The following is a 13,739-nucleotide window of genomic DNA, read 5'->3' on the forward strand; positions in this document are numbered from 1 at the left end:
TCTTTACAGAGGTGATATGTGTAACCAGTAGTTAAAGAAAGTGAGTTTCCCATCACACAGGAACAGAGAGCCCAGCCCAGTGAAAGTCTCAGTAATCTCTTTGCAGTCACACCCAGTCTGTTCAGCCTTAAAAGTCATGCCTGCCATCCCACCTGTCAGCATTTGCACAGATTGCGTCACCCATTTGACCCTGCTGAGCCACTCTTTGACGCATTTGCTTAGTGGTGTGTTTTACAAACTTTATAGCCGACACATGTGGTGTCTGTCTGTTGTTATGCCTTGACATAGAGAACAGGAGTTGACCAACTGCAGCATAGTTCTGCAAGTCAACAACAACTGCTAAAACCAACTGTTGTTCGGTATTCTTGGGCAGGCCCAATGATGGAAGAGCTTTGCAATGCTTTGTGGCAGAGAAAAACACAGCCTCTACTTAGAAATGGCTCATTTGGTTAACCTTTTTCTTTACCATGGCTCATAAAAGTCCTAAGTGGGCTGTTATTATGAACAGTAAAACCAACTCCATGCAAAATAAACCAATAAATGAAAGGAAAGGGAGAGAAATGTTTGTTGATGTTGACGTGAAAAACAAGTAATGTAATAGTTTTATATAATTTTGAAGCATTATATCCGCCTGCTTCTCCATTATCTAACTGTATGGAGCTTGCCTCTTTCTCATAGTTTACCCCATAATGGACCTCCTCCTGAGGTTCTTCCATAGTTTCCACTGTGTTTTTCAATTTCAAAGGCCCAAGGTAAGCTGAAGCAGTGTTGCTGTAGAGCACAGTCATGATGTTGTTGTGGCAGTTCAAAAAATTGTAATGCTCTGCCTTTCTTAAGTCTCTACTGTCATAGTACCAAATACTACTACGGAAAAGTGAATTTACCAGTAAAGGTCAGTGCATTACTACATCATGCAGAGATATTCCCCGGATGTTTAACGTACTGATTTGACTTCCGCCATAGCTGGATTAGGTCAACAGCATTAAGCAGTCCAGCATGATGTCATAGAGCATGATCTAACTCTGTGGCCAGATGATTGAATCATACATTTTCCTTTAATTTGGGGGTTATTAAATGAACAGAGCTCCTCTCTGTGTGTTTCTAAAGAAGACGATAGTATTCGCCTTAGGTCATTTTCTCGCTTATGGTTAATTTGTATTGCTCTGAATTAGGAGTAAAATTAGTACTTTGTAGCAGCTTTTTATTGGTTAGGCTATGTTTCCAATTACCAATTAACCAACAAGCCATACTTTATATACTAAGTCATGTGGCCATGCAGGGAGGTCGGTTATTGGACAAAGCTTAAAATCCTAAACAGATGAGTGATTTAATAGTATTATCATTTCCACTCTGATCATAAAAACAGGAAAAAATGCCTGGCCAGCAGTTAGGATTAGTGAGAGTAGGTTCAAACCCTTTTGACAGTTCATCTCTGACCTGCTTTTTGAGGAGAGGCTAAGATAATATAATACAGAATTCTGTGGTTTGTTTTTCTCCTGGAAGCTGTTGAGAGTGCTCCTATTACAGATCGGGGAGCAGGTTTTTTTTAGTGTTTGTGTAGATTTTGTTTGTTTGTTTGTGGCTCTCTCACCTCCCCAAATAAAACCAAATTAAGGGTGGGAAATGCTCCTGGTTTCAATTCAACTGCACAACACGGGGCAGGTGTGAAAGTGAAAGTGTACTAAAGCCTCTGTAATCTCACTTGGAGGCTTTAAAGGCTGTTTCCCTGCATGTTTGCAATCGGCATAGTTACACTCCATTTCCCTACAACAGTTTTACTCTGTTTGATTTTTTGTGATATTGTGTTACTGAGGCAGCTTATTTTTTGTTTGCATGACAGTGATACTGATATTACCACTGTGTGTAGTGGGATATAATAATTACCATTCATTGTCTTTGAGATTGACTGCAGCAGGAGACACAACCGGCTGCAAGAAGTATTTTCATCTGAACCACTTTAATTATGTGGCTCACTTTCTATTTTTGCCCCAAGAGAGCCCCACCTCGCCCCTTTCCTCCCCCACACAGTTGGGACAGTTGTTTCGCCGATTGCACAGCACCTGTTTTAAACCCAATTGTTATCCCACGCCCTATCTGAAGACACTTCTGCTCCTATCATCTCCATAAATAAAATTTTATGTGATGCTCTGTGTGTGTTTCTTCTATATCTGTAACATGGAATGTGCACTGCAAAGCATTGTTTAGTCACATGCTGTCCCTTTAAAGCAGCCTTGGCCTAAAAATGCATGTGCTCTTCACATGTGTGCAACAGTCTATGCCAAAAGAGAGAGAAATCTGGGTTATTCCACTAGTGAATAGGACTGTGTGAGCACCAATACCCAGCAATGGCAACAATTTCTGCTTTGTCACTGGTAGCTCTGCAAATTATTTTAAAGTAAAATGTATATGATACTTAATAAAACCACAAACCTCCAGGTGTTGCCTTTTGATGGCAAATAGTGATTAAACTTTCCAAAATGATATAATGCCTGCTTAAAATTCAGATTTCCTTTTTATGTGTTGCAAATTGTCATTCTACTCTGGAGACAAATAACATTCTGTCACTCTGTTTAACTTGTAAAAGTATACCACTGGTGTCAGGGTGTTTGTTATAGTGTCAGATGAGTTTTAACATCAACAAGCCATGCATAGCTCAGACTGGTGTCAGCAATGAGCTCATCCATTCCACTAACAGGAGGTGACATGAGTGAGGCAAACAATAACGTAGAACTTTCAGGTAGGTCCAGCTTGTTACGTAAAGCCCTGGGGGCCACCTTGTATGTCAAAGCAGAAAAAAAATCACATTTGCGTGTCCTGTATTGAGTCCAGACTCTTTGAGGTTCAGTATAATGATGTCTTTATAGTGAGATAAAATGAGTGTTGACCCCACTACGTTTCAGAAAGGTTAAAGAACATCTGTGAAAGTTTTTCCAAGTTGTGTGTGTATTTATTGGTATTTTCTTATTTACCTCCAATTAGAAAATGACAGAGAAGAATTACCTCAACCAAAACATTAAACTAATCTGTAATGCAATAGCAGTGTTCAAAAATGACTCAAGATGTACTTTGGCTTAACTATATTTTTCCACTTGCCTGAAGCACACAGATGAAACAGTTTTCTTCATCTTCGGCTGTTTCTCTTGTGAGGTTTTGAAGTACATCATGATTACAGAGCAGATCCATCAAATGTCTGGACATGTAAATGTTTAAATGTAAATGTGAAAGTTCACCTCTTCCTTGATTCTGCGTTTCTGCATTCAAAATGTTTAACAAGCCTCTACAGTTGGCAACACTCTGTGATTCCGATGTCAAGCACACAGGCAAGCAATATACTCCAGGCAGGCTGCATCACATGATTAAAGTTCCTGTATGTGATTAATAAATCACACGGCCAGGTCAACAAACTTCCACATAAAGGCTTGAAGGCACCCAACCTGCCGCTGGAATGACATCAGAGGTCAAATGTTAAGCCTCCCTCTCACGGTGATTGATACTTTTGGAGAGGGCAAAAATAAGGTACAGCTTTTTTCTGTTATTCAACCTTTGATATGGGGAAAATTGCTTCCTGCTGCCGGAGCACAGTTGCCATGTGAACCTGTGATGTCACATGATGGAGTGACATCATCCCACCATTCGGCCTGACTGCCACCTGAGGGTGACTTCAAATTGCACTTAGACAAAAATGCAATAAAGGCAGACAGAGAGTGTCCCTGCTTATTGTGCTTCACACACCGGAACACTGATCTGCTAAATGGAGAGGGTGAACTGTTTTCTACACAGCTTTGTTTCATGACTTTATTATACAATTAAATAAGTTTGAGATTTTAGCTAAATTTAGCATCTTAGTTTAGCGTGCTGTTTTAACACTTGCTAATTAGCCCTAAAAACAAAGCACAGCTGAGCAGGCGTAGATGGCAGCTGACTTCCCTAAAAACTGCCTGGTCATCCCAGTTTGGTGTCAATGGCAAAAATAACCTGTTAAAAATGGAAGTCATATTTATGCTGTATTATGGGTAACACTTACTGTGTTAAGTTCAATAAAAAATATGTGTATTTGGAAAAATGTCTGGTTTGGAAATAAAACAATTTACTGATTTCTAATTCCACCTTTAGATATTTCTATTCAATGCTTTACTAATGTGCCACAACAATGTAATGTTCATGAGGTAAAATAGCTTCATCTGGGGGCTTTTCCAACTGAATACTGATGTATGAGATTGTTTGCAATTAAATCAGCATATATTTCTGCCACCCTATGAACATTTCTCTAGATCTGCTGCTGCTGCAGCTGAGGCCATTAGGAAGTAATTCGTTTTGCAGGTGTTTCGTCATAAAACAAAGAAAATTAAATTTTAATTGCAGAAATTAAAATTTTGATTTGATGATGTTGTTAGATGAAAGGTTAAGGGCTCCTAAAGTTACTTCAATCTTTCATCGGGGAGACATGCATAACTAAATACATTTTCATGGTCATCCAATAGTTGTCGAAACATTTAATACCAAAAACCTCATGGTGGTGCTAGAGGAAAAACCATAAGATCCATAGGATGATAGAATCCACCCACTGGGGACCATGAATGTCTGTACAAAATTGCATGACAATACATTCAAAAGTTACGGAGATATTTCAGTCTGGACCAAAGTCAGGCAGACCGACATTGCCACCCCTAAAGTCATGCTGCTAGTGTGGGTAAAAATTGAATGTATTCTATCAATTCCACAGCTTTTCTAGTATAGCCAAGAAAAATCCACTCATTCCCAGTAACCCATATACTTGTTGAGAGCAAATGATCCCATGGATGCCAATCTGTCATCAACTATGCTCCGGTCCAGAAGTAGAAACACAAACGAACTGTGAAGTGGATACATTTGATCGTCTACAAATTTCCTTGTCCTGTTCAGTGACTTGCCTAACAAGCCTGAATGTTGACTTTAAAATGTCAGATTTTTTTAAGAACCAGTGAAAGCCTCTTTTGATGTTTAACGTTCATAATGTCTCCAAAATCATTGTCTCCCAATTACACTGCCTGATGTATTTCTCTAATGTCATGGCCAATTGTTATGGCAGGAGAAGAAACCCATTTAGGAGGTCTGAGTCAAAACAAAGACCCCTTTGTCTTAAAGCCAGGTCTGTCTCCTGCATTTCTATTTTAACATACTTACTAAGACAGGGATCAAGACACTGTTTCTACTCACGATACCAACCTGCTTCCAAAGTTGGAGGCTGAATAGAATAAATATTACAGGTTGCATGTTTGCATGAAGGAATGCTAAATGAGGATGCCAGAGATCTGGATATTATTGCAGTTGCCTTTAAGCAAGCCACTCCACATGACAACCACTCATAAATGTGACTTATAACATAACATTGGGGCATTGTTTTTTTGGAACAATGCCGCTACAGTTTCACATGCACAAAAAATATATGCGTCATGGCGAACGGTTGAGTTTCATTGCCTCTGCTTGCCTCTTTCTGCTGTGTGACAAGCTTGGCACTCTGTCTCTCTAAACAATGAGTACTGACTGACTAAGATGGCATTTTATTGCATGTGATGTCATCCAGTACTCGAGCTTGCTTGGGCTCTTTATGGCTGTGATAAGAGTGGACATGTTCAGAAGAAATGTGTGAAACAGGACTCCCAGGATGAAGTAACACAGGTGTGCGCGAACGTCAGCTGATAAGCATGCAGTCTCATTAGGTCAAATATAGCCTCAGGTGAGCGTCAAAACTAGGCGTCGCAATTATCTCAGTATTAAATCAGTGATTAAAAGGTCTGGTGCTTTAGCTGACAAGTTTCAAGGCTGCAGCTTTTATGTTTTTTAAGAGGTTTGGATTGAAGTTATGTCATAAAATATGCTGCAACCCGTTCAATACTCTGGCTGAATAGATTTTGTGATGGTGAAACTTCACAAAACCCATGTGGACATCATGTAGTAAATGCTGAAAATGTGGCTTTCGTAATGTGTTTATATTTCCCTTTGTCCATAAACTGCAGCTGTCATGTTGTTCTACTCAAGCACAAATCATTTCATTGTTAATTCTGTGTATTAGCTTCAGTGGCTGATGTACAAAAGCCTACAGGCGAGCCATCTGAGAGAGGCTAGGTCATTGTCAAGATGTGGGTTCAGACTTGTGAGCTAAGAACAAAGGAATTTGAAGCTATTTAGATGAACAGATATAAGCATTAATATAAATGTATGACTTCACAATGTCATTGGCACTATGCCCCCACTGCCATGTTGTTTCATTGTCTTTCACAACTTTTTCTTTAAACTTTCTCTTTAAATAGTAAAGTAGCTGACCTAAATATGCTCATGTTGCATTAAAACTTTGCCAAAGACTTAATGTTTTGATAGTATGTTTATGGTCTGTCTGTGCTGCTCGTAAAAACTTAAAAATTGGCTTTTGAGCCTTGGGGCAAATGATTACATTTTGGTGGTGATCCAGGCCAACATTAAAAAATAAAAAATGTAGCCATAACAATAAAACTAATAAACAGAGACTTGATTCTAAAGACTTAAGAGGTAAATTTTAGTTCAAATTTAACTGATTGTGGAGGTTTTATGTGTTTAATATTTTAATACTAAGCTAGAGAAGTGTCCAGCGTTGGGATTAGATCTCTCTGGATGCCGTCTAGTTTCTAAAATGCTCAGGCCAAGCATGCCTGACATAACACATGTCAAGTAAGTATTTTCATTTTTCTGTTTCTTTCATATCAACCATTTTAAAAACTTCAAATCTTTTCTCTTTTTGATCACGATCCAGAGCGAAAACTCAATCTTATCTGAACTGAAACTTGACCAGCAGGCCGATCATGCCTTTGTGATGACATACACCAAGTGGAAAAGTACAGACCCCCTCTAGCTCCCATGCATATTCTCTCCTCCGCCGCAGCTATCACTCTCCTTTCATGCGGGCAGCCTCGGTGACATCACCCCTTGAACAAGTCTTCCAAGTCGTATTTACTGACTCTAATAAAATGGAAGATATCTAACAAGGGTGATCACCAACCAGGGCTTGTGGTGAGAAAGCATCAGGACTTTATTAACATCTTGGGAGGCAATGATATCAGCCATGAGGCCAGAACCAGCTTGTCTTTAACAGCCATCCTCAAAGATGCACATAAAGGAAGATGGCACAAATAAAGAGCTCTCAGATCAAGGCTGAGGTTTCTATTATTTGTAACGGATGTGGGCAGCGCAGTTAAACGTTACGCACAAGATGAGAGCTGTGGGGAGGGAGGGAGGACTTCCAGGGTAAACAACATAAGGAAGGTGTTACAGTAGCCTAATCTGACTTGGTTGGCAGAGGTGGGACACCTGGTTCAAATCTAATCTGACAGTGACTTTGTGAGCCAACAACTTTCCATCCTTTGTAAATGTTTACAGGCAAGATGGGGAACAAGGGCTAAAGACTAAAGAGGCAGTTTTCATACATTTTGGTAAAATTCTTGCACTTAAACATTTATTTAGGAGATTACAGTATTATTACTAAAAGTGTACCAGTCAACTTTACCAGATTTTACATGACACTGTGCAATGTGTCCGGTTCACAGTGTTTGTAGAAACTTGACCTGGCTCTAGCTCGGTACTTACTTTAATAAGTGTATTTCTCAAAACAATAATTATTCTTGTGAACGTGAAATGTGAAAGAAAATACTACAATAATTCATTCTTGATTGTGCTATATAGGGGAGATCTAACAGTAACAGAGCAGAACTAAAGCCTAATCCATTTTAAATTTTTGCGTAAAATGGATTAAGCTCTATATACCTAATGTTTTCATGTAAATATTAGACAAAAAGTTAATTTAATTTTGAATTACTGTTATGGATTTAAAAAAACTCTAAGACTAAACTATGAATCACACATTCTCAGTAACCACTCTCAGCGGGCTTGTTCCCCTTTATGACTTGCAAAAAGATATATGTGTATATGTTCTTTTACTGAAAAATAATTAAATTAAAACTAACTAAATTAAAAACGATCCACGTTTCCAAATGTTCCAGTTGAACACAACCAACATTTTGGCATACGGCAGTGTCACAGTCACACAGTGTACCCGCTGCACACATAAATTGTACACTTTTAGAGCCACTCACCCAGCAATATGAGGAAATGGCATTTTAAAGTCAGCCAAACCCCTTGAACTCCACCCATTCAGCCTTCCCTGAACACCACCCAGCCTGCGCAGAATTTATCTCTGATTTCAAGCTGCAACGCATTAAATCTCTTCCTTAGATGACTTCATCATGAAACCAGAGCTCTTTTAAAAGCGCCATTAACCATGTCCTCTCCGGGGCCACCTCTGCCACATTGGGCCCTACCGAGTGACCGTCGTCCCACCGCTGGCTGTATATACAGTAACACTGGGGACATTAGGGAATCATTTTACTGTATGGGTTGATATTTTGTGAACACACATTCCAAAAGTGTTATGTTATAAAATCCTTAAATTGACTGGGTTTTGTTGTCCGTAGCTGAACTGCTTCTGAGAGCCATTGAACCAGGTGCTGGGGTCAAATCAGAGGGCAGCAGAGTGAAGAGTGAGAGTTCCTTTTTTGGGAAAGCTTTCACCAGTGGAAGCAGATTCTCCTCTCTGCACCCTGCAAATATTTTCTCTGCTGTCTGTTCTCCTCAGTAATCCCTGCTCCCCTGACATACCCACGCCACCCCTGCCATTCCAATCAGTCAGCCCAACATGTGCTCCGTTGAACCCTTGCCATCATCAAGGAGTGGTGGTGGGGGGGTGTGGGGGGGTCATCATCTGTTTGAATGTTATTCGCCCCCTGCTCCCACACACTTGTCATGCCAGCAGTTCTGAGGTTTAAGGAGCATAGCGACAGGGCTGCTCTGTTCCATTCAGCAGAGACCTGTGTGACAACTGCTCCTTGCTGATGAGGAAAGAGGAGGCTCTGAGCTTGAGGAAAGCACTCTCACTCCTGCACAGACGCAGCTCGCATGAGCTTCTGAAGCTTGTTCTCTCTCTTCAGATTTTACCCTGGATTTTCAAAAAAACTGTCTGCTGTGACATACATTTTTTCTTTGTCTTGGAAGCCTTTGCGCTGGAACAAAGCAGAACACTTCAGGGCTGAATCTGTTCCTTTGCACTTCAAGGTAGAGGTAAGGTAGAGGCAGTGTGTGACTTTGTTTCAGCTGAGAATATTACCTCATAGAGAATAAGCTGTGGTTGAAGAGGTCTGACAGAGGTCTCTCCCTCTGACTCCATTACTCCTCGCCTCTTATCTGGGCAGATTTTCTGTTCGGGTTCAGAGGGGAAGTTTTGACAGCCAGGCTTTACAGCCCCCTCTCCGCTCTGTTCCTGACAGGCGAGGATGGAGGAGATCGGATGAGAGAAGAGAGAGAGAGAGGAGAGGTGGTGACTTCATCCCCTCTCGTAACAACCCTCCTCCTTCCCCCTCCTTTTTTGAGCTTTCTTTTTTTTCAGTTTTTTTTTTCAGTCAGGCAGCATGCCAGCAGTTTTCATCTTGCTGCGGTCCCTGGTTATCAGGCTCCTCAGTAGCAGACTGGCAGGCTCAGTGGCACAGTTCCTCAGGAGAACCCTCTCTACAGGCGCTGCCCACCTTGGCACAGCACTGCGCCACGTCTGGGACCGCATTCGATCCCAGGAGTCCAAGGAAGCCGTCCTGGGCTGTGTGCTGTGCATTCTCAACATGCACAAGAAGGTGGAGAACTGAGCTCTTCCTCCACTTTTCGTTCAGCCCTCCACTTGCCTGCTGAACAGAGACTGGACAAACAGAACTGGTGAGTGAGGAGAGTGTACAAAGGAATGTGACAGACTTTTTTTCAATGCCCATTTGGACTTCAGCATATTTTGTTTTCCTAATTGGACACCGGCAATGTCTGAAAGCATTGTGAGGAAGGTCCAGCCCTTCACCATTGGGACAAGGTTGTCAGTCCCGGCTGTGCCAAAATGCCAGGAGTTTACACAGAATTATCTGCAGAGCCAGAGTTTGGATAACTGCACTCTACAGCACAACCTGAACTCGCTCTACCTCAGTCGATCCCAGGTCTGTGCACATGGCCCCTGCCTCGTCTCACCCATCGTCAAACAGGTAGTGGAACACAAACAGCAGGACATGGCAGCCGAGGACCACCTGAACCAGAACGTTGCCTCTCCCTCTGCGGTGTCCAGATCCATCAAGAAGATCACAATCTCTGGGAGTAAAGACAGACCAGAGAACAAGGTGTCAGTGGGACCAGCACAGCTTTCAATCACAGGGTCCACATCTGAAAACAACAATAACAACAATAACGTCACCAGCACATCAGATCCACATCTACCCAGGATTGTAGGTGTGAGCTGTGAGGACAAGCCCAGTTCTCACTTCAAGGTACAGGACACACTTTACTAATACAAATCTAATAATCAAGGAAATAATAAATATCACACTCAGATTTGAGTTGTTTTAATATTGCTGTATAATTAAAAGCACTTATTAGAATAAAACCTTTTTCTTACTCAATATAATTATAAATATTTTCAAAGAGAGCCTAAGTGTAAAATGTTGTTTTAGTTACATAAAGTTTAAATGATAATTTCTTTACTTTTAACCGTTTTTAGAAAATTATTGATATCTAGAAGCAAAGAAATTGATCTCAAACTCAGCATGGAAAGTTTGTTGAATTTTTCAGCATACAGCGCGAATAATGAAGCTGCACCTGAAGAGCTCAAATGGATTTAACCGTCGATTAGTCATTAAAATATTTGGGATTCTTTAGGAATATAAAACAATATCTTTATGATATATATTGTTTGACATATTTATCCCTTCGGAATGTAAAATCTTGTAGCTGTTATCGAAACTTCGATCGAGATATTTATTTTAAGAGGTCTTGCTGAAATGTCTAAACAACAAAAAAATGTCTGCCTCAATGTTGCTTGTTATAGCTAATAATTTATGGTTTATTTCCAGCACTTACCGGCTGCTTCTTTTATCTGAATGTTTTAGGTTTTACTCAGAAAAGACAGCAGTGATGAATTTCAGCCCACGCAGGAACAAACGAGGGTGAGACTGAACGGAGACAGATCCGTCCAACAGGTAGGCTTACATTTAATATGACAACCTTAGTTTTAGAGAAAAATGACTTTCTTTGTTTTTATTCTACTAAATGGAAGTTTAATTTAAACCTATTTCAGTATCATATTCAATCCAACTTCATTCAGACTTTTAGGAAAGGTTATTTTGTTGTGAGGCAGTGGGGTCTTTATAGCCAGCTGTGGAGTTGAGGAAGTGAAGTCATGTGCTATGTTCGCCAAACTTAAATACTTTTTTATTATATTATACATTTGGAGCAAAGTTACACAGAGGTGGAAAACGAGTTATGGGAGCAACGTGTCTTTGAACGCCACACAAATACTCTGTTGTTTCCTCTTGTTCGGCTCTAATTCATTAAAGAAACAGTCTACAGGAGAAAAACAGTATATTGTAGGATATTGTTTAAAGTCAATGGGCTGTTGGATTTGGCCTGTTTCTTGTTGAAGTCATCAGTGTGTGTTGTGGATGAAGTGCTCTGTTACAGCAGACCCTGCTGAGGCAGGGCCCACTGGAAAACATGAGGTCAGGGAAGATGTTAACAAAAGAAAAGGCTTGCTGAAGTCCTCATGGTGGCTGCTTATAATAACACACTGACACAGCAATGGCCTCATTTCCCCTTTTAGGACAAAAAAAACTACAGTACTCATCTACATCCCCTCTTCTACCACAACAATACTTTGCTTTTCCTCCTCTGATATATTATTCATGCAAATGGGCAAAAATGGTTATAATTACATGTGAGAAGACGGTGGTGCCTTTACCTGTTCAGGTATGAGAGAGTGAACATGATCTACCAAAGTCCTTGAAAGGTGATGTGTTTACATGTGAGGCTGACAGTAAAAAACGTCAGACATCCGAGGATCTGTCCGCTCCTGCTTCCTTCGTGTGCCCAGATGTTTCCTGATTGGAGAGCAGCAGGGACGCTCGTCCATTAGTGAAGTTGTGCCAGTCGTGTTCATTTCATCTCACGTAGCGCTGACAGTAGGTTTTTGTTAAGAGGGGCCTTGGGGCCAGTCTGACACAAGTTTGTAATGTCTTAGTATGGGGGGAAAAAAGCTGTTTTTAACATGAATGGACACTTAAATATCCCCTCACTGTGAGGGGATTATAGCTGGAGAGCTGTACCTCCTTCTTAGAGGTTTTATCAGAGGCAAGCATTATCTGGTGTTCAGGTTTTATCGAATTAAAAAGATTCATGTTGCAGTCAAATTGGCATCATGGTTTTGTACACTTTGTTGTCCGCTCTCTCACAGATTGCAATGCCTGAATCACAGAAGAAAGAGCCTCAGAGGAAAGAAAGTCATCTACACACTCAGAATGAAGCGTCTGCAGCTGTTTCGTCCCAGAGTGACTCCTTCACTCAGCGCAACTCGCTCTTCAACAAGGAAGTGCTTCAGGTAAAATCTAGCATGCGTACAATATGATATAATATCAATATGAGCAGTTTGTCATGGTCAGTCAGGGGAGTTTGAACTCCTACGTCCTTACGTTCCTGTTTTCCCTCACATAATTGGAAAAATGATCAAATGTTTGAGGAGAGTGTGCTTTTTCCACTCCACTTTTCCAGAATGTGCAGATGGAGATGTTTTAAATCATTTTAAAAACTGAACCACAGTAAGTTAACTTATCAGAATCTCTCATCTCCTCTGATGTAATAATTCTAAATGAAAAGAAGCTGGAGTGGGATTAATCTCGAAAGCAACAAGTTACGCTGTTGAGATGAAGTCACACTGGAAGCTGCCTGTCGCATGACCCTCAGAGGAGGACAAAATATGTACTGGTTCTTATTTTGTCCCGAGAACTGTATGAGCTGTGTTCGGCTGAGGGAAGGGAGGGAGGGGAAACTGCCACAAGTGAAGCAATTATTTAGGGATGAGATCATTGTTTGGCTCCATCTCTTCACGCCTATGGCCCAGAGAGGCTCAGCCAAGCAGCACAACTGGTTGTGTTATCTCATCGCTGCGTCCACCCCGCTGTACAAGGACATTTTTCAGTGAGTTCGACTGAGGGACATTTTGTCCAGCAGTTGGCTTTGTCATCAAACCTCTGTTGAGCAAGTGTCCAAGTGATAGGCTGCTAACTTCCAGTAATAAGAAATTCATTTTGGACGTGTCAGCTGAAGGAAACACATGATGTATGTATGTGTTGAAAACAGCTCTGTAGCACGTCGTTAATGTTAACAAGCTTAGCAGCCCCTTTGCTCTTAAGTGGAGGTTGCGTATCTGTTGCTTTTGGAGGAAACAGCCTTTTGTTTTAACTTTACTGGAGAATGTACTTTAAATAGCCAGAGATTTGGGTGCCTGGGGACCTGCTTGTTTTACAGGGATTTGGTTGACTGCTATCGCTGATGAAAATGTGTTATTACAGTATTACATTGCTGTGGAAGTGGAAGTGAGTTTCCCAGGGAGAGACTTTTAAAGGCCCCCAATGTTTCAAGCTAGGAGAGCAAAGCAGGTCACCACATGGAGAAGCACGGCTTCGTTGAGGGCCATCTGTCTTCGACGCTGCTCTGCAAAACATCTCGCTTTACGCCATCTCATTTCCATGATAGAAAAAGTAGAGAAACTTTGTCTCCCCACGGTCCTTTTAGGGCCAAGTTGTGTTATTAGAGAGGCAAAAAATTTGGCTTGTTGGTAAACATTTTATGAAGTGTAAAGGTGTGCACACTCTGGCCTCGTT

The 13,739-nt window shown here is 41.0% G+C and overlaps 2 protein-coding genes across 5 annotated transcripts in view; both read left to right on the plus strand.

The window, feature by feature from the left end:
* Positions 1-9,354: 9,354 nt before the first annotated feature.
* Positions 9,355-9,736, plus strand: LOC118329055 (protein myomixer-like). Its single transcript, XM_035663009.1, has one exon. The coding sequence runs from the start codon at positions 9,471-9,473 to the stop codon at positions 9,696-9,698; it is 228 nt and encodes a 75-aa protein (XP_035518902.1). The 5' UTR covers positions 9,355-9,470; the 3' UTR covers positions 9,699-9,736.
* An 87-nt stretch (positions 9,737-9,823) lies between these two features.
* LOC118329054 overlaps positions 9,824-13,739 on the plus strand; it is a 28,559-nt gene continuing 24,643 nt past the window's right edge. For all 4 annotated transcript variants that reach the window (XM_035663004.1, XM_035663008.1, XM_035663006.1 and 1 more), the window contains exons 1-3: positions 9,824-10,355; positions 10,974-11,063; positions 12,314-12,457. In XM_035663004.1, coding sequence (XP_035518897.1) covers positions 9,861-10,355; positions 10,974-11,063; positions 12,314-12,457 — 729 coding nt within the window. In that variant the 5' untranslated portion in view covers positions 9,824-9,860. The remainder of the gene's footprint in view (positions 10,356-10,973; positions 11,064-12,313; positions 12,458-13,739) is intronic.

The sequence above is a fragment of the Morone saxatilis genome, unplaced genomic scaffold (genome assembly GCF_004916995.1).
Source record: "Morone saxatilis isolate NCDOM2014 unplaced genomic scaffold, NCSU_SB_2.0 Contig19, whole genome shotgun sequence".
NCBI lineage: Eukaryota > Metazoa > Chordata > Actinopteri > Moronidae > Morone > Morone saxatilis.

Bases quoted from the DNA above. Each gene is read 5' to 3' on its own strand.
- LOC118329055 (XM_035663009.1), top strand. From the start codon at position 9,471: ATGCCAGCAGTTTTCATCTTGCTGCGGTCCCTGGTTATCAGGCTCCTC.